The 23,636-nt window shown below is 38.6% G+C and overlaps 4 protein-coding genes across 6 annotated transcripts; 2 read left to right on the top strand and 2 right to left on the bottom strand.

Annotated features, from left to right (window-relative positions):
• Positions 1-3,307: 3,307 nt before the first annotated feature.
• On the top strand, positions 3,308-4,640 carry si:ch211-215c18.3 (uncharacterized). Of its 2 annotated transcripts, XM_055148834.1 has the most exons (4): positions 3,308-3,369; positions 3,618-3,806; positions 4,008-4,355; positions 4,423-4,640. In XM_055148834.1, exons 2-4 carry the CDS (start codon positions 3,716-3,718, stop codon positions 4,521-4,523), a joined length of 540 nt encoding a protein of 179 aa, XP_055004809.1. In that variant the 5' UTR covers positions 3,308-3,369; positions 3,618-3,715; the 3' UTR covers positions 4,524-4,640. The 2 variants fall into 2 exon arrangements, with proteins under 2 accessions (XP_055004809.1, XP_055004808.1); XM_055148833.1 differs by lacking the exon at positions 3,308-3,369 and having other exon boundaries at positions 3,518-3,806.
• Positions 4,641-5,773: 1,133 nt separating this feature from the next.
• Positions 5,774-16,534, bottom strand: LOC110158469 (forkhead box protein O1-A-like). The gene is made up of 3 exons (XM_020922969.2): positions 15,507-16,534; positions 7,925-8,116; positions 5,774-7,454 (listed from the first exon to the last, which is right to left on the bottom strand). Exons 1-3 carry the CDS (start codon positions 16,083-16,085, stop codon positions 6,420-6,422), a joined length of 1,806 nt encoding a protein of 601 aa, XP_020778628.2. The 5' UTR covers positions 16,086-16,534; the 3' UTR covers positions 5,774-6,419.
• Positions 16,535-16,684: 150 nt separating this feature from the next.
• mrps31 (mitochondrial ribosomal protein S31) lies at positions 16,685-18,891 on the bottom strand. The gene is made up of 7 exons (XM_020923123.2): positions 18,710-18,891; positions 17,994-18,449; positions 17,778-17,924; positions 17,517-17,660; positions 17,385-17,452; positions 17,162-17,302; positions 16,685-17,091 (listed from the first exon to the last, which is right to left on the bottom strand). The coding sequence occupies exons 1-7, from the start codon at positions 18,820-18,822 to the stop codon at positions 16,856-16,858; spliced, it is 1,305 nt and encodes a 434-aa protein (XP_020778782.1). The 5' UTR covers positions 18,823-18,891; the 3' UTR covers positions 16,685-16,855.
• Positions 18,892-19,081: 190 nt separating this feature from the next.
• Positions 19,082-23,216, top strand: taf6 (TAF6 RNA polymerase II, TATA box binding protein (TBP)-associated factor). 2 transcript variants are annotated; one of them, XM_020922993.2, is made up of 15 exons: positions 19,082-19,309; positions 19,785-19,945; positions 20,012-20,098; positions 20,178-20,331; positions 20,414-20,470; positions 20,550-20,669; positions 20,763-20,884; positions 20,976-21,053; positions 21,136-21,237; positions 21,321-21,503; positions 21,625-21,699; positions 21,777-21,902; positions 21,982-22,155; positions 22,252-22,443; positions 22,582-23,216. In XM_020922993.2, exons 2-15 carry the CDS (start codon positions 19,790-19,792, stop codon positions 22,867-22,869), a joined length of 1,914 nt encoding a protein of 637 aa, XP_020778652.1. In that variant the 5' UTR covers positions 19,082-19,309; positions 19,785-19,789; the 3' UTR covers positions 22,870-23,216. The 2 variants fall into 2 exon arrangements, with proteins under 2 accessions (XP_020778652.1, XP_055004430.1); XM_055148455.1 differs by having other exon boundaries at positions 22,252-22,451; positions 22,582-22,717.
• The last annotated feature ends 420 nt before the right edge of the window (positions 23,217-23,636 follow it).

The raw sequence follows: 23,636 nt of genomic DNA, 5'->3' as shown, positions 1-23,636 counted from the left end.
TCATTATTTGGCACACTACAGGAGACGCAGGGGACACTTTAAATGGCGATGAAACCTAATGAATCACAGATAGTTGTGCTAGGCTGCACCATTTTTGTGCTGACAAATCATTAACTGTAAAGCTGGTACATTTTTCAAAGAGAGCGTTTTGCTGTTAATTAATTAAACCTGAATCCCTCCTGTCTGTAATGTAACAAGCATCATCCTATTGCAGAACCAGGATTAGAGTATGGCATGCGTTTGGACAAACCAGATCATATCTGTTGGAGTTGTCCCATACACAACTCACTGGTAAATACAGTAGTAGTATATAGTATACATGTGCTTATTATTCAGTGCATATAACTGAGTATACAGGTCTATGACATACCAAATATACAGTATTGTGCCATCACCCAGTTAAACTCATTGTGCAAAAACACATCTCCAGAAGTGTCCAAAAGGCGTTGCTGGATATTGGCTGCAGTTTTCACATATGCAGTAGTTTGGCACTTTGTTTACAGCCAGTTAATTCCCAGGAGCATAGGTAAAGTCATCAAGGTCAACTGTAGACCACTGCAGCTCTGTAACAGAACACTCCAAGCAGAGCAGGGCAGGAGGAGTTCTGCAAAAATATCACAAGATTCAGACTCATGTTTGTTGTATATAAAATGTAATGAGTGTATGTAATCTAGAATTTCATTTACTTTTTTCTACCACTGATGTCTTGGATACCATGTTGGACTCAGGTGTCTTGATGTTGCATGTGAAGTTGGACTTTCCATTGGGAAGACTTTTAAAGAGAAATCTGCAGATGTTGCCTGGAAATAAGCGCACTTTGGCGCGGGTCCTCCATGGTGCGTGCTGCTCCTCGTCAGGAAAAGTTGTGTCGAAAAGCCTCTCACCCTGAGTGTACTTGCAGTATACTTCTGACGACTCAGCGGGAACGCTGTATTTGCAGTCCATCCTGAGGTTGTGCTCATCTATCGAGCAGTAGGTCAACTGTATCACCTTCTGGCCTGAGGCAACTCCTGTAAAGGGTTAGACACAAATCATCAGCCACTGTTCAGTCCTTAACTAGATAATGTACGATACTATATGAACATGAAAATCACTTTGATAAATGAGATAATGGTCTTACCAAAGAGCAAGACTGTCATCAGAAGGATCATTCTCAGAAAATATCCTTTAAAACAAACAAGAAAGTCATGTTAGAGACATTTACACATCTGTTATATGTTGTCTTCACAGACTGATGCTGCTTTAAGAGAATATTGTATTTCAGAAACATGAGAGGGTGGGTGTGCAGGTCTGAAGCAAATCTTACTTTAAAGTCTCTAACCCATTCTGAACAATCAATAACATCTGTTTATCACAACATTTGCTCACTATAAAAAAAAAAAAAATCAGGGACAATGCAACATTTTCTTTGAACCTAAACCCTGTGTCGCCTTCACTCAAATATTTGCTTCAGCGCTGACTCCAGTGTTTTAGCCCAGCACTCTACAGAAGTACTAGACCATCCAGGACCTGTGTGTCCTGTAGCAGAAATCACCACTCAACAACTACCACATTCTCCTGTTTAGCCCCAGTAATGAAAGGATACTCACCTTGGCAGATGCAGTTTGAGCACTCCTCCGTGTCTGCAGTGTGATGCCAGGGCTGGATACAGTAGAGGTCGGCTTATAGAAAAGGGAGCAGAGAGAGGGAGGGGGACAGAGCAGCAGGAGGGGGCGGTGCAGCGCCACTGGACTTTGGGGACATTTCTCACTATTGTATAAGGGATATGTATTGATTTGGAGCTTGTGTTTTACCAGAGGAGAGAGGATAACATGTCTTTACACAAATCTTGGACAGAACATAGTGAACAAAGTGAAATTTAATGACAGAGAAGAGCATATTTTTTGTTGTTATTGTGGTTTTAGAAACAAAAGTCAGCACTAAAAGAGCAGTCAAATGTTTGTTAAGTCAGCATGTTAGATACTTTGCAGTATCTGAATATGTAATTATCTCACCTTCAATCACTGTTAATTCATTCTTCTGATCAGATCATGGGAGCTTTGATTCAAGAAAATATACTTTACAAAGCATCTCATAACAAAACTAAACCAAACAATCATTTAGCTTTAGTGAATGGCAAAACTACTTTCATTACTCTCGGATACTTTAAGAGTTCTACTACAACTAAAGCACACAGGAGATATTACCTTTAAAAGTACTAAAAGAAAGTCACATACTGAAACCAAAAAGAATGAATAATGATTGATTTAGAGTGAAAAGTTGCATACATTTTATACTACACTACATGACGATGTCTGTACTGTATTTTACCTTATTCTCTTATCCCCAGAGCTCATTTATTTTCTCAAGGTCCTTCCCGGACAGCTGCTGAACTACAGGAGCAGTCTCAGGGGTCTAACACACTGCAGGATGGCACTATAGAAACTGCACTTTAAATATACATCATCAGTCAACTGTTTAAATCAAATTTAATCCAATTTGAAATGTTTATGGATATCACTAAGACAGGAACCATGATCAGTGCCAAAATCAGCTCTGCATCCTGCTGCTGCTCTGCTGGAGGCTGCTGCTGATCCACTGCAGAGAAGCCACAGCGACCCCCTTCACTCCAGACCACCACTGCTCTGTGCTGCCTGCTGCTACAGTCTGTGAAGGTCATATGCTCTCTATATGGAGAACTGCTTTTTCATGAACATTGTTATCAGTGTATTTGGTTATAATAGTATCTTTTCAGGTGCAAAAGTATGAGATGAATCAAGCAGTCTAATAATTGAAGTAAATGCAGGGGGTTTCATTGTGTTGAGTCAACATAAGTGTCAGAACCAGAATTGCTGTACACTGCATACAGCCACCCTTCCTCCAAGCGCCTCTGCATTGGTCCTTACATGTCACCAAAAGCATTGATTTCTTTATTTGGGTAGTTTGTGTGTGATGTAGTTCTTGATTTTGCCCTCTAGAGGGGGCTCTTGCTCTTCTCCAAAAGAAAGTTAATTTGGTTTCCCAAATCCTTGAGAAGTATGTAGTTTAGAGCGTCTAGTGATTAGTGGTCTTAACCGGAGTAAACGCATTCTTAAAAGTAGTCCTGTTCTTAGTCTTTCAACAATGTTCTTAGTAATTCAACAATTAGCCTAATTGAAGACTGTCCAAAATTAAGTGGGGAGTTAACTTTAGCTAAATTTTGACGTGTCTTTAGGAACAACATTTTTGAAAAATCCTTCCTCATTAACCTCTTGAGCGGTGGAAAATGACGGCTATGTGAGCGTGCGTTTTGGGGGGAGTTGCAGTCTACAGCCTGCTCTGTGCGGAAGTATATTGGAGGGGCTCTGCTCCAATCCGTGCCTTAACTAACTGGACTGGGATTTATAACAGGTAAGATATACTTGACTACAGGATGTAGCCTATTATCAGACATTTAAACTTCCATGTAGACAGAGGACGCCCCAGATCCACCATTGTCATCTGCACTAAACGCGCACATATGTCTAGGTCGTCAGTTACCGCAGTGCAAAGTCACTGCAGGGGCGTAGTCATCCGCAGGCTGCAGCAGACTGGACCACACATCCAGGCCTGCCCTGTACTGCACTGTTTTCTGTCACTCTATGTTGCGTGGTTTGCAGGTTTCATGTTTGCACGCGCTGATTGCTGTCGATGGTGGAGTGGTAACTTGCTGTCCCGTGGTGAACTCCGTTAGGTCGAAGCGCGCGCCTCTGATCCGATGATGCTCGTCGCCATGGAGCTGCACCTGTTCTCCGCAGCCTGCCTCCTTTTGGGGAGCGTCCATATCACACATCAGACCCAGACCCACAGTATGTATCTCTCAGTTTAGTCTATAAGCTCCTCAATAGTGGGCACAGTGTTAGGGTGCTATTGTATGGTGACATGGAGCTGGGCTTACATTCTATTTCTGTGATTTGAGATAATTCATTCTTATATATTTCATAATGCTGATGTGGATTATGATGTAGCCATAGCTAATAAACATGTGCTCATCTGTTCTTTGTTGACAGTGAGCTCAGTGTCCACATTCCTGTTCTCCCCTCGTGGTCCTCAGATGTTCCCCTGTTTGACATATTTGGAGCGTAATGTGAGGGTGGACTGTGAGTTTCCTCCCACCTATCAGATTCCTGGCCCCTATTGTGAGTACAGACAAGACAGTCGGCTAGTGGGTACCACTGTCCCAAATCAGGTCATTTATGTGAATGTAGAGGACCGCAGGAGGAGCAACGTGAGCCTAGTCTACCCCAACCTGTGCCGTCTTACCTGGGCCCCAATGGCAGACGAGACCCCTAAGACTTACACCTGCAGGGTGTACCAGGGCAACAGCTGGAAGGAGAACAGTATGGCTGTGCATCACAGTGAGTACATACCACACCAAAAAGACCTTATCATCCCCAACACTAATATTATATTCTTTATTTACAGGAATTCTTCCAATCTGCTCTGCATTGAGTGTAAAATCTGCTCCATGGATAATATTGCTAGTATTGTTGCTTCCTTTGCTTTTATGCCCGTTGGATCAATAAAGTTAATTACACATTTTTCAATGGATAAATTTGGGGAATTTACTTTTGTTTTGGTATTCTAAAATAATGACAAAAATTTCAAACAACAGATCTAAACCTGCAGCAGGAGTTCTAAATCAGAATATAAAGGTCAAATCAAGAATTGCTCTGCTTAATGGCAATGTCCTTAAATATATATATATATATATATATATATATATATATATATATATATATATATATATATATATATATATATATATATATATACATATTTAAAAATACTTGCATTTTTGGATAGCCTTTTCTTTAAGGTTCAATGCCCACACATGTACCACTGTAGACTGTGACATTTGGGTGGGTGCTAAAGCTTATAACAGACAATATATGCTATAACACTGCCTTTGAATATAGGCCTATACTTTGCATTTCTTTTCTGTATCATATACATGAGAGTAAAATCCAGTCTTATCCAGTGAAGAATGATTTGTTATATTTTTTTAGTTCTAAAAACACTATTCAGATGAAAGCCCGTGTAACTGATTTGATGAGCAGATACAAAAGTATCATGCTCCAGCTCAGCCAGTGTGATAGGGAATGAATTTGCACAAATACTGTGTGGAAATGCACTTGAACACAATTTCTAGAATTAAAATAGACATGCTTCTTATCCGTTAAACTTATTGTGTTGTTTGTGTTTCAACTTTATGTAATCAAAAATGTTCCACTGAGATTCAGAATCTCAGATGAGACCATTTGTACATGTTTTTTGTGTGGAGGTGGTGGGGCACTCAGAGGAAACCCATGCAGACACAGGGAGAACAGTCAGACTTCACTTGATAAAAAAAAAAAAAAAAGAAAAAAGCTCCTTCTGTTTGGGGAATTCAACCTTGAACTGTCTTGCTTTACCAGTGTATCCATTATGTCAATGTTTATGTTCTATGCTGCTCTGCACTTTATAGTTTGCACTGTAACCTGCAATAAAGTCTATATTTGAAATTTTTTGGGAAAATATGTTATAAAGACAAACTGTGTTCTAAATGCTATAGCCACCAAACTATAGGGTTAAAATAAATAGTTGCTCATGCAATTAATGACGAAGACCCGTTTGTCATTTGTAAAAGGCAGACGTTATCATGTTTGTCCAGAAGATGGAGCTCTTGTTCTGAGAAGCTGATAATAGAGTGGCCAAATAGAATTCTGTATGACTCAACATCTGTTGGATTATGAAAAACTAAAAAGGCACTAGTTTACCGATAAACCCACGTGCATGGACTTAATCTGGCTGATAGCCTTGTTTTAATATTTAAGTATTATTTACAAATCACAATTCACATAACATTCATTATGAACTAAACATATAGTACAGAAACATAAACGATTATATGATATGATTACAACACTGCAGATATTAAATCCATCATGGCTGAACAATCCTTGTCCCTCTCAGCATTTCAGAGGTACAACATTGAGGTATGTGTTTAAATATTTATAGGCACTTTGAACAAACCTATGTAAACAATTCATTATGGCTAAAGCACACAGTACAATACATAAATCCAAAATGTTTGCTCTAACAAACTTTCATATACAAAAGATCGATAAAAAGAGTATTTACAAGTCATATAACTGTACACATACTTATTCTACAAATACTGAAGAGAGTTTGACTTTGGTAAAACCTTAACTAGTAATTCCATGTACAAAGACTGTGGACATTATTATATTTAAACTAAAATTTCATTAACTTGAACTTGTCATAATGTCTTGCCATATATGGTGGAGGATGTTGTTTTTGCATGTGAAACTGTAAAACTATCTTGTCTTGAATATAGGAAGGCACTATGCTACTGGATATAGCAGTGGATTTCTATACTTTCTCATTGGAAATTATAAGACACTAGTTCACAGTAAGCCTTAGCTGGACACCCAGCTATGTGAGGTGCTTTTCCCTCTGGGCAGAAAGACCTGTGCTCCTGCTGGTTCAAAGTTAAAATCCAGCGCTCCCCCATCCATCAGTGTATCATGTAGTACTGACTCCATATCACACTCAAACCTCTCTAAGGACATGTTATCAAGGTCACTGGGCAGCCTCTCCTGGTGATATCCACGAGGGTGCACTAAAGTTAGCTCAGTGTAGCGATTACTATTACTAGAGACCATAAAATGATTACTGTGTGTTGTGTGGGACAGTCGAGGAGGGGCCCCTGGGCGACTAGTCAAACTCGTGAGTGGTATCATATTGCAGCTATTCAATTCTCGTGAGGGCAGAGGGCTTTGGTGAGATTGTGGAACTGGCACTTTAACCTCATTGCGTGGACTTATATGACTTTGGCTATTGTAGGAGGGCAACAGGCAGTCAGTCCTCATTAGAGAACCCCTTGTGGCTTCTCCATCTGATGGTAGTAGGTCTTTAGGGACAGAGGCGCAGTTATAGCTGTTCTCGTAAAGCCCAAAACTGGCCTTTGTCGCCTGCATGCGCACAGGGAGCAGTGGGGTCATCTTCACCTGGTTGTACATGCTCTTATGGTGGGAGGAATTGAATGGGCTATTCTGATGCATGACACCATTTGAAGTATGTGTTGTGTCACATGCCAGTTGGGAATTTTGGGGTGACATGAGGTTGAGGTTGTCCAGGAGATTGTCCATGGTATTTTCTGATCCTCTTTGAGCTATGGACCCTGTCATCTCAGACAGTCTGGGTAGAGGAGAGGTTAACTTGGGCCCCACAGAGTATCCCATGTGTATGTCTGGCTCACCCACCTCGTCCTGCTCAGAGGGGAAAGGAGACCTGCGGCCACTGAGGGTGCTGGCATCAGAGCTGGTTCGGGTCCTAAAGGTGCTCCAGGAGTCCTGGTCTTCATTGCTCTGAGAGTGTGGGCTTCCGAGCCAGTGGGAGTACTGAGGAGATGGGCTATGGGAACTGCTGTCAACCAAGTCAGCTACTGCGATCTGAAAGGCACAACCATGTTAAACAGAAATATCTATGGGAAAATTACTTTTTAATGATCAACTATTTGTTTTAAATCATTAGTATGTAGCTAAAACTGTGGATTACTTAAGCAGAAGTAAACATTTGTAATCTTTTTTGCTACTTATTTAGAGTTTATAATTACCAGTCATATTTTTTACTCTTTGTTATTATAATATATTGTGATGTGTGAGCTACTGTGTACAAGTAATTTCCCTTGTGGATCAATAAAATTTGTAAGACACAAACCAATGGTCTCATCTTAAGATCTACAACTATACTACTGCTATACATATAACATTTGAGTCATTTCAAATGTTACTCATTGCATAAACATCTAATTCGTAGATGAAAAATACTGCTTCTCCTACCAAAACCTGCTAATATACTCTGAGAGAGCTGTCTACATTGACCTTATATTAAGAGGTTATTATATGAGTCTAGGTAACACCTTCTTCTTGGTGGCACGTCCCCGGCTCTTGGAGAACTTGCTGTTGTTGTCCATGGAGGCAGCTCTGCGTCGCGGTGACTTCCCATTTTTTCCTCCTTCAGGATTCAGCATCCACCAGGAGCTCTTCCCTGTGCCCTCATTCTGAATACGCACAAAGCGACTGTGCAGAGACAGGTTGTGTCTGATGGAGTTCTGCCAAGCAAAATTTTTAAAAAGTGATTTAGTGAGCAGATATATTATTGTTTAGGAGCTATTGATGTTTACTAGGAAAATTAATCATATTTTCATATTTTAATGGAAAACATGATTCAGTCGTTTCTAATTGTCAATTAAATTACTATATCATTAAGCTTGAGGTAGAATTTTGAGTTTACTTCTACTGTTGATGCTCAAGGGTTTATTTATTTATTTATTTATTTTATTTTTAATTTTTTTTTTAAAGCCATTTGTATTTGTTTTTTGTTTTGGGAAACTTTGTGATTTTTGTCTCATATCCTTGCATGTTTTCAGACTCAAAGCCCATCCACACATGTGACGCCTTCTATTTTTACAAGTTTGAATAATACTTCTGGGTTCAAAGAAACTACCATGTTATCTGTATGATTAGTATACTTAAAGTGGTAATTTTTCACATTGTATTAGCGAGTGAAGGCAACAGATGAACAGGATGTCTGCGCATGTCGATATCCTTCTCTCATAATATTTTGTCTAGCAAAGCTTTTCCACTCCCCCTCTGCGCTCACCATTGACGCAGGTTGGACTGAGCCGATATATGAGATCTGAGGTGTCATTTGCACTAAATAAATATTAGTGAAAAGATAAGCCCATGTGAGCCAACCAAAGTTAAGGCAAAACATCTAGATAAAAACAAATCCCTAACATCAGTAGTCATGTGCCTTACTCTAATAATTTTACTAGAAAATGGGTTCAGTGGGTTTAATAAAGAGACACCAAAACAAGAAGCCATTTTTCAGTATGGCCCCTGACCTAATACAGCAAATGTGTATGTGGATGAGACATGGAGGGATGGACTCTATTTAAGCTCATAGATGGTAACAGCAATTAACATCATAGGATTTTTAGAGTATGGAATGATGCCAACATCACAAACCTTAGAGTAAGTATATTAAATAAATATATAAATTTATTTGTGATTGTGTTATTTATGTAAATCTTACATTTCTTAATTCATATGGTGGTTTGTGTTACTTATGTATTAATAATCATTGGAAGGCATGTGGCACTAATTATGGCTTCTAATATTGTGATTTTGTTGATATCATTTTCATACACCTAACCTTTGCTTACATTAAAACTGGACTGAACATTTTGGTTAACCCCTAAAAAGTAAATGTTTGTATTGGTCTAAACTAACAACTGTACAACTCAATCTGTATTCAGTCCATTTTTCCTACGCCATGTTTTCCAATCTAAAATGGACATGGGGGCGCCTGCTGTGGTCGAATTCACAGGAAGAAAAACACAGATTGGTTGAGAGGTGAAGAAAGACACTCTTACAGCACATACATAGCCCATGGCCATAATCAGACAAGTGCATGCTGGGTATGATCAGACCACAAGATACAGTATACTGGTGTCGTGGAAATCCCCGTCGAGAGCCCATAGTTAGTGAAGCCAGATGTCCCTAACCACATATTCAGTCGGGAATAGGGACGCTCCTTTTTAAAAACATCATAACACATAATAGGCGTGTTCATATTCTAGTAGTTCTTAGTGTTTTTAACTTAAAGGTGCACTGTGTCCTCATGGAGGAAGAACCAACTTCAACAATAAGAATGTTATTTTATAAATATGTATTGTATTTGGTAGTAATTGATATTTTGATCACAGATGTAAAAAAGTATTCTGTGTTTGAAAATGGAACTTGCAAATACACTCAAATCTATAGATTTACTTAGATAAATCTCAATTGTAGAATAATCTTGGCTCGTGAGACAACACTCTCATTGCAGTTGCTGTAAAGACATCAGGCTTCCATCCTCAAATAGAATTATAACTGGTTCATATTAATCTGTAAACTGAGTTGGGAAGTTTCTTTCTGACATTTGACCATACAGACAAAAATACAGATATATTTTTTACCAGTTCATTTGTAAATATTACATAGTGCACTTTTAATGTTCACATAACATCTTCATCATTTATTCCTCTAAAATACAGTAATGCTTTGAAGAGATGCCCCTTCTGAAGTAACCTTGTGCTTTGACTTCTGCTGCTCTGTGTACAGTATGCAGCACGGGTATAATCAAAAGGCACAATTTCTTTTTGGAAATGATCATATTCATTTGTATACAGATTAAATGATGTTATTACAACTCACTATAAACTTTACAACATCCATTAGCTTGAATGAGTAGCGCTCCTCATTGTGTTGAGCGCAGACAGTGAAGCCTGATCTTCTGAGAGCATGTGGACGTCTCTGTATGTATGAGAACAGGGGGAGGTTACAGGGTTCGACACATGCATAGGCAGGGCCACAGTAAGGAGGGTCAATGAGTTCACTACATGGAGAATACTCACTTTGTACTCAGAAAACTACACACGTATAATAGGGTAGAAATGGTTGACAAGTATAGGATTATGTGCTACCGCAGAAGCTTCAACAATGAGAGGATATCCTGCACATGAGTTTTGGCAAGCAGAAAAATGCCAAATATTTAAAATATTCTTTTGAATTTTTATGTTAATAATTGTCAGGTGACTTGCGGAGAAAAATCAGAAATCCAAACTTGAGCTCTATAACCTTTATTATAATGAGATTTAAAATATGCAAATGTATATATATCCTTTGATTATGGACCACAATAGATCAGCGGCCTGGGACTGGCCTGAGATAATCCTTGTCTGAGACAGACCACACCTCAGCCCAAAGGGAACAAAAGGCACCCGGCCTCAGTAATGCAGGAGGTGCCCCTTGCACACATCGCTACTTCAGACACAGTCAGGCTTTAATAAAGTCTCTCATTGAAGCTCAACTTCCCAAATGCATTGTGGTGACTGTGAGTGGTGCCACCTCCAGAGGAAAACATGAAGGCCATTGAAGGTTTTCACAGTTTCAGCAACTTTGTAAAATACACTTAATTTGTTTTTATTGATCTGAAAAATTCTCACGACTTTACGTAAGAGCTGTAGGAAGATTTTCTATCTGCAAAGTAGGGCCCCAACTAATTGTTTTAGCCGTCGACTAGCAGTCACAATACTTTTTCTTGACTAGTCAAATGTCCTTTTCCTATTGTACAATGAGATTTTTCTTTTACTTTTTTAAAAACTGAAAGCTTCTAGCTAGATAGTGAATACTTTTATTGATGAAAATCCAAAATGAGATTTGATACTGATACTTTTGACATTTGAATTTAATAGCGCCACTGTCTTTGCTGTATGTCTTTTGGCCTGTATTTTAGACTCTGTATAGTCAAGACAATGATTACAATTATCAAAATATGATGAATATTTTAATAGACGACTAGTCATGATTATTATGATTAATTGCTGCGACCCTACTGCAAAGAGACACTGGCAAACTCCTCCTCCTACACTACAAAACAATCAGTGTCACAGCTGCTGGTTGTTAGTTAGTGAAGCATGAGGCTGGCTGTAACGGTCACAAAGTAAGTAAACAAACAAGGGCCAGAGGAGGGGACAGGTGCAGCCAACAGAGAAAGTGGTCCACAACAATTTGTACATGGTCCAATGGTACAAGACACAAACACCAAACTGTACTGTCCCCCTGAGACACAGTGTAAAGCAGCTGCCATTTAAACCAGCAAGACAAAAACCAAGAAAAATACATTCAACTGCTTCCAGCTTCCACATCACTTCTAATGTCAATGTGATGCCAAGTAGAACAATTGGTCATCCGTCAAATGGGCCATGGTATAAAATAAGGAAGTATGCTTATCTCTTGCACTGTAAGCGACTTCTTCGAGGTCAGCTCTGTGTTGTGCTTATTGGATGGCTATTTCATGTAGTACTTGGTCAAAGGATGTTTTAACAATAGCACAGAAAAACAGACCGGCCTACTGTATAATGTCAAACAGCGGTTCCCAAACATTTAGTCAAAGTTGTGTACTTCTTCAGACTTTGATGACCAGTTGCATTTCCCTCTGGCACACTTGACAAAAATGTCTGTTGATGCCACACATATAATGCATTAAAGAATCACATTTAAAACATTACGCAGGTCTGGGAGGTCGTAATAAGAAATCTTTTCATAGGAACTTTCCTTGTGTACTCCTTATGTCATTCCATGTACCAATGGGAGCACCCCTACCAAAAGTAAAAGCTAACACAGTTCTCATATAGTGATTATTTTGTAACTTGTATGAATGTCAGTCACAATTATTAATACAAAATAAATCAGCTAAATAAATACACCTAAAAATAAAAAAAAAAATAAAGACTATGCAGGACTTCAAAATCCATGATGATAGTTGAACTTTGTTGTGTCTGTGTAATCCCTCAGCGGTCCAGTTAGGATCCAAAAGAAAAAGAAATTTTGAATTCTGTCAATTGGACAAAAGTGTTTGCTGTAAGTGCAGATTCGTTGTTATATAGTGAACTACATATGAGCCTGCTGAGATTACAGTAAAAGGACAAGCCACTTCCTGCCAGTGTCTTCCTGCGTGCGGTGCTCCCCCTCCGCCTCCTGCATCAGACTCAGGATGAGTAAGATCTGAGGTGCTAAAATGACAAGATCTATTGAGAGGATTTGAATTAACACACAGCCTCTGAGTGGTGGTGACCTAGTTCTACAAGGGACCCTCATGAAGACTAGAGTTGGGGTGTTTTCAGATACTGGCATTTGATAAATATTTGCGAGGAATAGGTTGCATTTTGCATTGAAATTACATAGACTTACATTAATGTCCTGGAGACTGAATCTAACCTTAACTATAATCTCAAACAGACCAAACTATACAGAATTTGATGTTAAGCACGGACCAGGACTGTCACTCATGATAATTACTACCTACTAATTAAAGCTGAAACAATCATTTTGGGGGCCTAACATTTGTCATGTGTCTACATTCTATGCACTAATGGAGAATATTTTGTTATTTTTTGTAGCATAGTAAGATTAGAAATGTAGAAGGCAGAATAAGTAACGTCTATAGATCATTATCATCATTTTAGATTCTCTAGTACTAACCAAAGTGTTTCATTTGGTTTTCTATTTGTTATTTAGAAAAGGCATTATCCTGCTATAGACTCATTGTATCAGGGGCAAAGAGTGGTTTCTATATATTTTTTGTTAGTAATATATCACATTTTGTTACCCACCAGACATTCATTACCTAACTCTGATGTTTTGTATAATCGTTTTGAGGTCTGCCTGATCATGTCTTTGTGAACATTCATGGGGGGTTATTACTACTGAGTCTAGAGAACAATGCATTGAGCCACATGCCACAGATTCCAGTGGCTCACACATGTATGCAGACTGTACACAGCCTGTCCGCCGGTCAGCTGACTATGCCCCTGCTCCCCTTAGGACATGCTCTGTTCAGAAAGCCCCTGCCCAGAGCCTCCCTTTCTTCATGGGGTTACTTCAATCTCCCATGGGCCTCTTAAGTTCAGACCTCCCTCTTTAACCTTGTGATCCCCAGACAAATAGCTGTCAGTTATCCGTTTCTTTCTTCTTTCTTTCTTTAAGTACATCATCTTTTATAGGCCAGTGTCCCCAAACAGGGTTCACAGTGGTATTACATAGACAGAACTTATACTCAAGCATAAACCTTAAAAATATATTTCTAGGTTTAAATAAAATACATATGGAACATGGAAAACATGGAAATCAGAATTAAACTCAATACAATTAGGCTAGCAGTTATGACAATAACACTTTTTGAGGTGCAATATATTTCAGCAGAAACTACGCCATGCTGCAATAACCCTGAAACCAGATGATCCCAATTAACTTTTTATTTATTTATTTATTTTTTAAATAAACCATGTCATAAAAATTAGCTGCAAACAATAAATATTAGAATGAAACACTTAATGTTAATGATTACATAAACATTACATGGCATATATTCTAAGTACATACAGCATGAGCTCATTGCTCACTGTGACATTTGCAAATATTGTGTATTCATGTGATTGTTCGACTAGACCTGTTGAGCAACAAAAGAAATGCATCATAAGTGCAATTTCTAATGCAATGCATTGAGCATGCCATTGCTGCACTATGGAAAGTGTCAAAAAACACTAAATTGGCTATTTTAACATTATCCAGTTAACTGCTAACAGAACATCAGTTCCTTGGGGACCTGCTCCTCCCATTGGGACAGGTCTCTTAAGCCAACACTTCTAAGATCTAAGATGTTAAACCTTCAAAAACATCCTAAAGAACTTTTCTCATGCCACAGAGTGACAGACACAGGAAAAGTGCCCTGGTCCCACCCTTCGCCCATTGCCCGTTTCTAAGGTGGAGTTTGTAATCACAAAGGTTCAAAGTCATCTACCTCCTCCCACCATCAGGTTCTTGCTCTCAGTGCTCTCTGTCAAGTCAACTAAGGATGTGGCACCTTAAACATAATACAGTATAAATTCTATTAAGCAATATTTACCCAAGCACTGTGGGTATAAAACAATCTTTGGAACAAAACATTCTTTTGCCTGTTGGTTCTCCAAGGCCGACCCTGGTGAGCAAAGGGTGGAGTGTGTTAACTCATGGCACTGTTTTCCATCCACAGAGCAGGAAATGCATCATAGTTCATTGTGGAGCGACTGTGATGTTTTTTAACAGGAAAGAGTAAAAATAACTTTAAGAGGGTTCAAAAGACCACGGAGCATGCCAGCACTGATAAAAAAAAAAAAAAAACATCAGTTGATTTGATGTTTGCTCATTAAATTCAGCAAAAAAGATTTGTCATCTCACTAATGACTAAATTTTCCTTTATAATGTGGTAGGTATTCATAACCAAAATCATAGACTTACATAAAGAATACATGGTCCAGTAAACCAAATATGTTACTTGAAACCCCTTGGAACTTGTGTAAACGGATTTTTTTCTTAGACAAAGCCCTGCAGTAAAGGCCTGAAGGGTCAAAGAGGAAGTGATGGGACTCAAGAGCAGATTCTTCTGACTGTGGCATCCGCAGAGGAAACTGAAGACAGGGACAAAGATATGAGCACACGGCTCAGGAATGAAGGATGTTTGACGTTATGCTCTGTGCTCACTGACAATGAGGAGGGTATGGCTGATCTAAAGCTTACTCTGTAGTTTATGTCTTATGTATGTGCATTACATATAGGCAAAGCAATAATTTAGCAAAGCAGAAGAGTGAAGAGCATTACCTGAGAACAGAAAAAAAGGCAAGAGGCAAGTAATGTTTTACACGAGTAACTGCATGGTGCATTCACCATTAATACAACTAGGATAAGAAAATACATTTAGTACGTTCGTTATTTGTAATGGGCCTATTTTAGGGTTTTGGGAGAAAAAAAACATTCTCTGCTAAATAATAACACATAAAGTACTTAAGTACTTTGAGCCAAACTCAGTTTAATTCTCTCGGCACTCGTTTGTTATTAGAATGGGGTGTGTGCACTCACCTTCCAACCTGCTGAGCTATTGCTGTCCCCTTTGTCATTGAAGTAGGGCACACTTTTGACCATCCAGTCGTAAATCTGCGACAGCGTCAGTCTCTTCTCAGGTGAGCTCTCTATGGCCTTGGTGATCAGGTCAGCGTAGGACATATTCCCCCAGGCATTACGTCGGGACGAACTACCTTTCCTCTGACTGATGCTGCAGGAGGCACCCAGAGGAGCTCCGGGAGCAGGCACCTGTTGCTGTGCCGGTACGTGTGGGCCCAATAGCTGCTGCTGTGGAGGAGGTGGATGGTGGTGATGATGAAGGATGCGACTCCCCTGGTATTCACGGCAGGGCACAGGTGATTTCTGCTCAGTGTATTCGCCATAGTCTTCTTCTAATAAAGCGAGGTTACTGATGTACTCGCCGTTTCCCGCCGGCTCCTGATGCAGAGATGGCCCCGGGGAAGACGTATTGGAGTTTCCAGGGTCGAGTTGCTCCGGTCTGCGCAATGGCCAGGTGCAAGACCGTGGGCGAGAAAGAGGCTCGAAGTCTGCGTCTATTTCTACAGAGTGAGAGGGTCCTGGTGGTCCTTCAGCCATATCAACACATGCTAAAGAAAAACTAAACTGCTGGTATTATTAAACACTGAATAAACAGTGTTGAGTCCAGTTCTGCTCTACACTGAACTAAAAAGCTGTCATGCAACGCTGGCTCTGAACTCTACCACAAGTTCACATCATCCTTCAACTCTAGCGCTTTGTCAAGAGTCTGTGGGTGCCTTCACTGCCTGATTACTGAGTACGACTTCTGAGTACACAACTATTCAATTAGGCACATTACCATTTTCCTATTAAATAATAATTTATTTTAGCCGCGAAAAACAATGTGTTGTTTTTTTTTATTGTTTGAATGGCTTTAACTGAACTGCTGACAATAATTTATTTGGGAATTTAGGCTAGATTTAGTTTTATGTACTATTTCCCTGTTAATCCAGGTAAACCACAAATTATTTGAAATTGCTTCACATAAATTGTACCTTGTATCTCTTCAAACAGACAAAAAAAAGCAGTAACAACATCAACTTCTATAATCCCTATTAAAATTCCAACTCTCTTAATGGACCATGAACGTCCCACCAAATCTCAACTGGTAACATGCTATGATGGTCCCCCTAGTGGTACAAATTGAAATTTACATGTCAAATGAGATTGTTTTAATTATGGTATACATCTCGACCAATGTCATAGACAGGTATTTTTCCATTATGCACTCTTCTTGTTTTTATAATTATTAACAAAATGACATCAACAAAAAATATATTGTCAGCAACAGTACAGTGCTTTTGCCTTTTTTTAAACATCCTCCACTTTTAATTTAGATAGACATCATCCTCCTTGAGCACTTCTTCTTTTTGACTGAAATAATCTCGAAACCAGGAGATGTGCTCCTTCTTCTGTTGGACAGTCAGGTGTGGGTTTCTGGACAAACCAGTAATCACAAGCTCCATGAAATGACGAACAGGCCCCTGACGTGGAAAACCCTCCTCTAAGTGTTTCTCCAAGAAAATATGCTCATGAAATGGTACACTAGCTTCTTCTTCCAAGCCTATGGGTTAAAAAAAAGTAAGTGCAATTATTATCAACTTGTAATAAAATTAAACAAAATTATTTCTTACCAATGTCATTATCAATAGGATACTGCCACATTTTCCCTTGTTGGGTCCACTGGATCATTTCCTCAAAACCATTACGAGGCATATGATTGGTCACTGTAGATAATTTGTCTGCATAATCCATATCCCATAAAGTCATCCGTTCTAAATTAAAACAGTTTGTTATTAGATATGAAATAAAATTTACAGAATTATTACATTGAGTCAGTGGTCAGTTCGGGATTACCATCTGTGGGTAAAGCAGTTACTTCTGGAGAGAAAATGTTCAGTCTCTTCACTGTAAATAGGTTTCTCCTAATGAAATATGACATGAAAAATTAGAGATGCCTTTTACAAAAAAATTAATTTTAAATTATACCTTTTTCGAACGCTATCCAGTTCACCAGCGATTCCTCTTTCATGTGTGTAACCTCGGCCATCATCATCAAACCTAATCTGATTAGCTGGCCGAGCATTCAATCGATTTGGATTCTTTCCTATTTTCATTTCTGCTATGATTACCCTGTAAATACATTAAATTATGTTATTTCCAAAACTGCATTTCTATACAATTTTTATCAGTATTCTAAATTGAATTAGGTTCTTAAGTAAATATGTGAACCATCTTAACTCAACCAACCCAATATTGTTCCTATCTCCTTTCTTTTGTGCCTCAGTTTCATGCTGGCGCAGTTGCTGAAGAAGCTCAGACTCTGCTTGACTGGGATTAGGGAGAGTGGAGGCTGCAGCTGATGCAGCAGCAACAAGGTCCGGAGCCAGAGTTTCCCTAAAAAAATTAAATATTAAATAATGGACAAAGGTGGCACTGAAAGTACTACATCTCTCTTCTTCTTACTTTTGCTGTGAAGTTTTTACTGTAGCATTCTGAAACATTGTAATAGTGCTCTCCAAGGAGTTGGGTCTTGGTTTTGGTGTGGTAGAAATTTCTTGTCTTCCCTTCAATCCTTTTAGCTTTCTTTTGTTAGTTATGTCTACTTTCATTGCACCAAGTAGGTTCAGAAGACCCTCCTTCCCACTCCTGGACTTCTCTATTACAGGTGTTGTTGCATATGGTTCACTTGTAGTTTGGGACTGTGTGGCACTTTCATCATCTGGTATCAACGCTGTGGACTTTACTTCCAATTGAGGATTTTCATTAGTTGGCTCTATAGCTGGATTTCTAACAACGTCTACGTTAGGTGTACTATCTGAAGAGTTACACTTAGTTGGTGCATCTGAAGGAGCTTCAGTCTTCTCACAATGTTGAGCTGAACATGTTCTGAGTCCTTTAGCGCCAACCTTGTTTGTCAATCTGAAATAAAGCAGTAATTAATGTAACATCAAATAACAAAAAAAAAAAAACACAGACCGTAAGAACATTATACTTAAAAGCTACAGGTTTTGCATATCAATTATTATTTATCAAAATCAACAACAATAACAACAAAGCCATGTTACTTTATTGATTTAATCAACTAAAAAAAAAAACGCAGACACATAATATGTAACATCATGTTATGGCATGAGAATAACCTCAGTAGGACGAGCCGGTTCATTAGAATAAAATCTCACCTAAGATGTGCCGCTGAAGATTTGTTACATTTAAATGCCAAAGCAAAAGCATCAGAGAATTTAACCAAGGTGTTCGGACCTGAAAGCAAATTCCGCACTACGCTTTTATACATGTTTACTTCTTGAAATGCCCTTCCACGCCAAGGTACAGTGTTTCCTACTGCATAAAGTTACCGGGGAGATATTATTCTATCGTTAGTTCCGGCCACAAAATCAGCAAAATAAGCAAAAAGGCGTTTATAGCATATAAAATCTATACTGATGTTAGACCTCAAATTATACATATATGTGGCATTATTTATTTATTTATTCGATTATTTTCTAATGTAAATTGTAAATTGGTCATTGCATGTCTTCCCGTTCTCTATGGCTTCCTCGCGATCTTTCAACCGGAACTCAAAATGGCGACGTATCACAGGCGCTGATTCAGAACAGGGCTAACCTCAGTGTACGACAATTTCTTTACTTTTAATAACATGCGATTGAAGTTCATTGTCCTTTTTTGGCTCAGCAAAACAAACATATTATGACATCTTAACAGCAATTGTTTATGTTTGTTCGTGTTACGGATTAAAAGCAAACAAAGCGCAACTTGAACAGGTAAGTGTAATAGAAAGCTACTACTAGCTTTCTAGCAATAAAGCTAACTTACTTTTAAAATTTTGATCTGTAGGCAAAAATCTGCTTGGACTTAAAATGCGTTTTATGCAGTAGTACGTTTAAAGTTAAAATCAAATTCTGTAAGGCCGGGTTTGTTTGATTTTTGTTATAGCCTCTTGTTCCTTCAGACTGGCAAGCCCGCTTTTACTGAATTAGGTTTGTTTATAGTAGCGGTAACAGATGATACAAGATTTTTCATGTTTTACATTGTGTCAAACTTTAAGAAGCAAAACCATTATTTAGGTAATTGCATTTTATGAACCAATGGCTATTATTTGTGATTTTTTTGTTATGAATAATAATGAATACATACTTTTAGTCTCTCCAATACATGCATTGTGATTTGTGTCCACTGTATAAGCCAGTTTGTGATTGCATTGTGAAGATACTAATTGTTGCTTTATTTCTCTGGCAGTGGAAATGGCAGAGGAACGGCGTCAGAAGCAATGTTCAGTCAGTCTTCCCACAGAGTCCATGAAAGCCATGGCAGAGTCTGTTGGTGTGGGACAGCTCCAGGAGGATAGCTGTGTTGCCCTGAGTGAAGAAGTCAGCTACAGGATAAAAGAAATTGCACAGGTAAATTATATCATGTCACATGAATCCATGATGTGTTTAATTATGACAAATGTACAATTTTTATAGGATGCACTCAAGTTTATGCATCATGGAAAAAGACGGAAATTAACCACAAGTGATATAGATAATGCTCTAAAACTCAAGAATGTTGAGGTAAGTAAAACATGTGGTTTAACATTTTGATACTTGAGATGTGCTTTGTTTACTAATTTTATTTTGTGACTTTCCATAGCCCCTATATGGATTTCAGTCCCAAGAGTTTATTCCTTTTCGTTTTGCAAGTGGTGGTGGAAGGGAACTACATTTTTATGAAGAAAAAGAAGTTGACCTCAGCGACATAATCAACACACCACTCCCCAGAGTCCCACTTGATGTCTCCCTAAAAGGTAACTCGTAAACACAACATACTAAAGTGAGCCAAGTTTCACAATGTTCAAAATGGTTAACATGCATTATTATTTTATCCAGCTCACTGGTTAAGTATTGAAGGAATGCAGCCATCAATTCCAGAAAATCCACCTCCTGGTTAGTCCTGATAACAATGCCACCTGTTTTGACTCCCAAATCACTGTTGTTAATGTAACATTAATATTAATGTTATTAGCATCAAAAGAGCAACAAAAGACTGAATCAACAGAACCTCTCAAAGTTGTCAAGCCTGGTCAGGAAGAGGATGGCGCTATTCAGGGAAAAGGTCAAGGCGGAACAACTACAGATGGCAAAGGTCAGTCTGTAACTATTCAATTGATTGAAATTTGGTATCTGATGTTAGATCTAAATTGTCAAATATGCCATATATTTGTGTATCAATTTCAAGGAAAAGAGAAGGGACTGATCAGGCTGAAGCCACGTAGCACTCATGAGCTTTCAGTGGAGCAGCAGCTCTACTACAAGGAAATTACAGAAGCGTGTGTTGGCTCCTGTGAAGCAAAGAGGGCTGTAAGTTGTCATCACCAGCTGTTGTTGTTGTTGTTTTGTTGTATACCATTTCCTGGATATGAAATACATGTTGTACTTTATCTTTGTCTAGGAGGCATTGCAGAGTATTGCAACTGATCCAGGCTTGTACCAGATGCTTCCAAGATTCAGCACATTTATTTCTGAAGGGGTAAGAAGATCTTGTGTGCATTTTTTTGTTGTTGTTGGAAGAAAGTACGCTTGAGAATGTCTGACTTTTCAATGTCTTAAAGGTCCGTGTAAATGTGGTACAAAACAACTTGGCTCTCCTAATTTATCTGATGAGAATGGTTAAAGCTCTAATGGACAACCCTACATTGTACCTGGAGAAATATGTAAGTAAAGCAACATACAATAAATATTAAATAGTTTTACTTTACTATGAAAATATTTTTTAACATTGTCTTTGTGCTTGTAGTTGCATGAGCTCATACCAGCTGTTGTTACCTGTATTGTAAGTAAACAGCTGTGTTTGAGACCTGATGTTGACAACCACTGGGCCTTACGAGATTTTGCTGCTCGACTAATGGCTCAGAGCTGTAAAACTTTCAGTACAACAACAAACAACATCCAGTCTCGAATCACAAAGACATTTACAAAGGTAAAAAAAAAATAGAGCTTTATGTGGAAATCACATACATTTAGTACATAGGCATGTAAGTGGGTTGGTTATGTTTTTATAGCTTAAACACTTTTTTTTTTTTCTGGATGGTATCTTCCAGAGTTTGCTAGACGACAAAACCCAGTGGACAACACGATATGGCTGCATTGCTGGACTTGCGGAATTGGGTCCTGATGTGAGTATTATTTTTATTAATTTTTTTGGAGTTTTTTTCAGCTTTATTGACTAAAGTCTTCTCTTTTGTCTTTGCAGGTGATTAAAACACTTATTCTTCCTCGGCTTGCTGTAGAGGGTGCTCGCATCAAAGCAGTGATGGAAGGGCCGGTGATTTCCAATATTGATAAAATAGGAGCTGACCATGTTCAAAGCCTTTTACTGGTAATTTATCACTTACCTTTAAATGACAGTTGCATAATATTTATTAATCCAACAATCCAAATTGTCATTTTCTTTTAAGAAACACTGTGCCAGCGTTATTGCAAAGATCCGTCCTCAACCTGATAATGTTGAACAATACCGTGTGGACTATGGTTACCTTGGACCAATGCTTTGCTCTCATGTAATGAAGGCTAGAAACCAGGCAGCACTCCAGGCACAGCAAGTTAACAGAACTACGTTAACAATCACACAAGTTAGTACAAATTCTTAAATTTGCATGCCTATAAAATAAATTGTACAGTAATGTGTTACGGTGTTATGTTATTTGGAATAATTATTTGTTTTGCAGCCGCGGCCGACCCTCTCAGTCTCTCAAACCGGGTTAAGTGGATCGACAGGACCTCGAACTCCCAGCATCATCAAGGTCCCAAGTTCCTTAACACTGATGTCGCCTCGTCCTGGGACACCTTCTCAGCCTTCTCCACCTGCCACCAAGTACATTGTGATGGGCACTAGTGCAGGAGCTGCTTCTACTCAGCAGGTACAAAGGTTTGACCATTAAACTGTTCTCATTTTTGAAATGAGGCGTTAAATCCTCATGCTCTCTTTATACTCCAGTTAGATGATAAATAAGACAATTTGGCAAATCAAGCACAAGTCTACATTTTTTTTCTTTTAGGTGATTACCCTCAGCTCTTCTCAAACAGCCTCTCCAGTCACCAGCACGGTTCCCAGCGCCTCATCTACCTTGCAGCCTTTAGTAAAACTAGAGTCTGGAAGTGGGTCTGCATTGACTGCATCTAGGCCTCTACAGAAATACATTGTTGTGTCATTACCGACATCTGCCTCTTCTTCATTGGAGACTAAAAGCTCAGTGCTTTCGACCTCAATTTCCTCATCTCTAGATCCAGGGATCAACCGGTCCGACTCTCCTGGAGCAAACACACAGTCACCACACACATTTTAATATTTTAAGACATTGGTGCAGCTGGACACACAAAATTATCTCAGAATTCTCAATGGACACCATCTGAACTGTCTTACAGAGCAGAATTATGACAAAAATTGTAAATACAATAATACCCAGTAGAAACTGTCATCTACATGGTCTCTTCGTATATTATTATTATTATAGATTTACTGTTTGTTTTTTACTCCAAATTTGTTTTGTATCAATGACACATTTTCGTGAATGACTGTTGTGCATCTTTTATTTGTATGTAAGTGTCATGTTCAAGCAGCGATTTACAGTGTGACTGACTGAATCTTATGCAAAAATAAAATATTTTTTCTATTTCTGGTGAAACAACTGAACAGTTATGCCTGTGTATTCCCTAGACATCATCTAGCACAGACAGGATATAAAAGTGGATTAGTAATTTTGTTCAGATGAGACTCATTTTACTGCAACTCTCAGGATTACTTACATGTAAAACAACTCTATGCCGGATGTCCCATTCATCATTAGTCAGGTGTGGAGGTATTTGTATATAAAAGTGGGGGAAAAGTCGAGATCTTGTGAAGTAGGGCTGATAACAGATTTCATTCAGTTTTTCCATTCAAACAGAACATTTATTCGACTCAGGTGAAATTTACACCAAATAAACACATTTTGTCTGTTTGTGAATAAATAAGTGGGTATGATTTTTAGCTAAATATAGTCAAGTAATGATGGTTTAAGTGATGGTTTAAGCTGTAAAGACCGTCTCCAAATAATTACTACAACTCCCAGAA

This window comes from Boleophthalmus pectinirostris, unplaced genomic scaffold (assembly GCF_026225935.1).
Source record: "Boleophthalmus pectinirostris isolate CB_2022bp ecotype Guang Dong unplaced genomic scaffold, ASM2622593v1 HiC_scaffold_12, whole genome shotgun sequence".
Classification (NCBI taxonomy): domain Eukaryota; kingdom Metazoa; phylum Chordata; class Actinopteri; order Gobiiformes; family Gobiidae; genus Boleophthalmus; species Boleophthalmus pectinirostris.
Note: the sequence above shows the minus strand (reverse complement) of the source record. Positions and strands in the feature narration are given on the sequence as shown.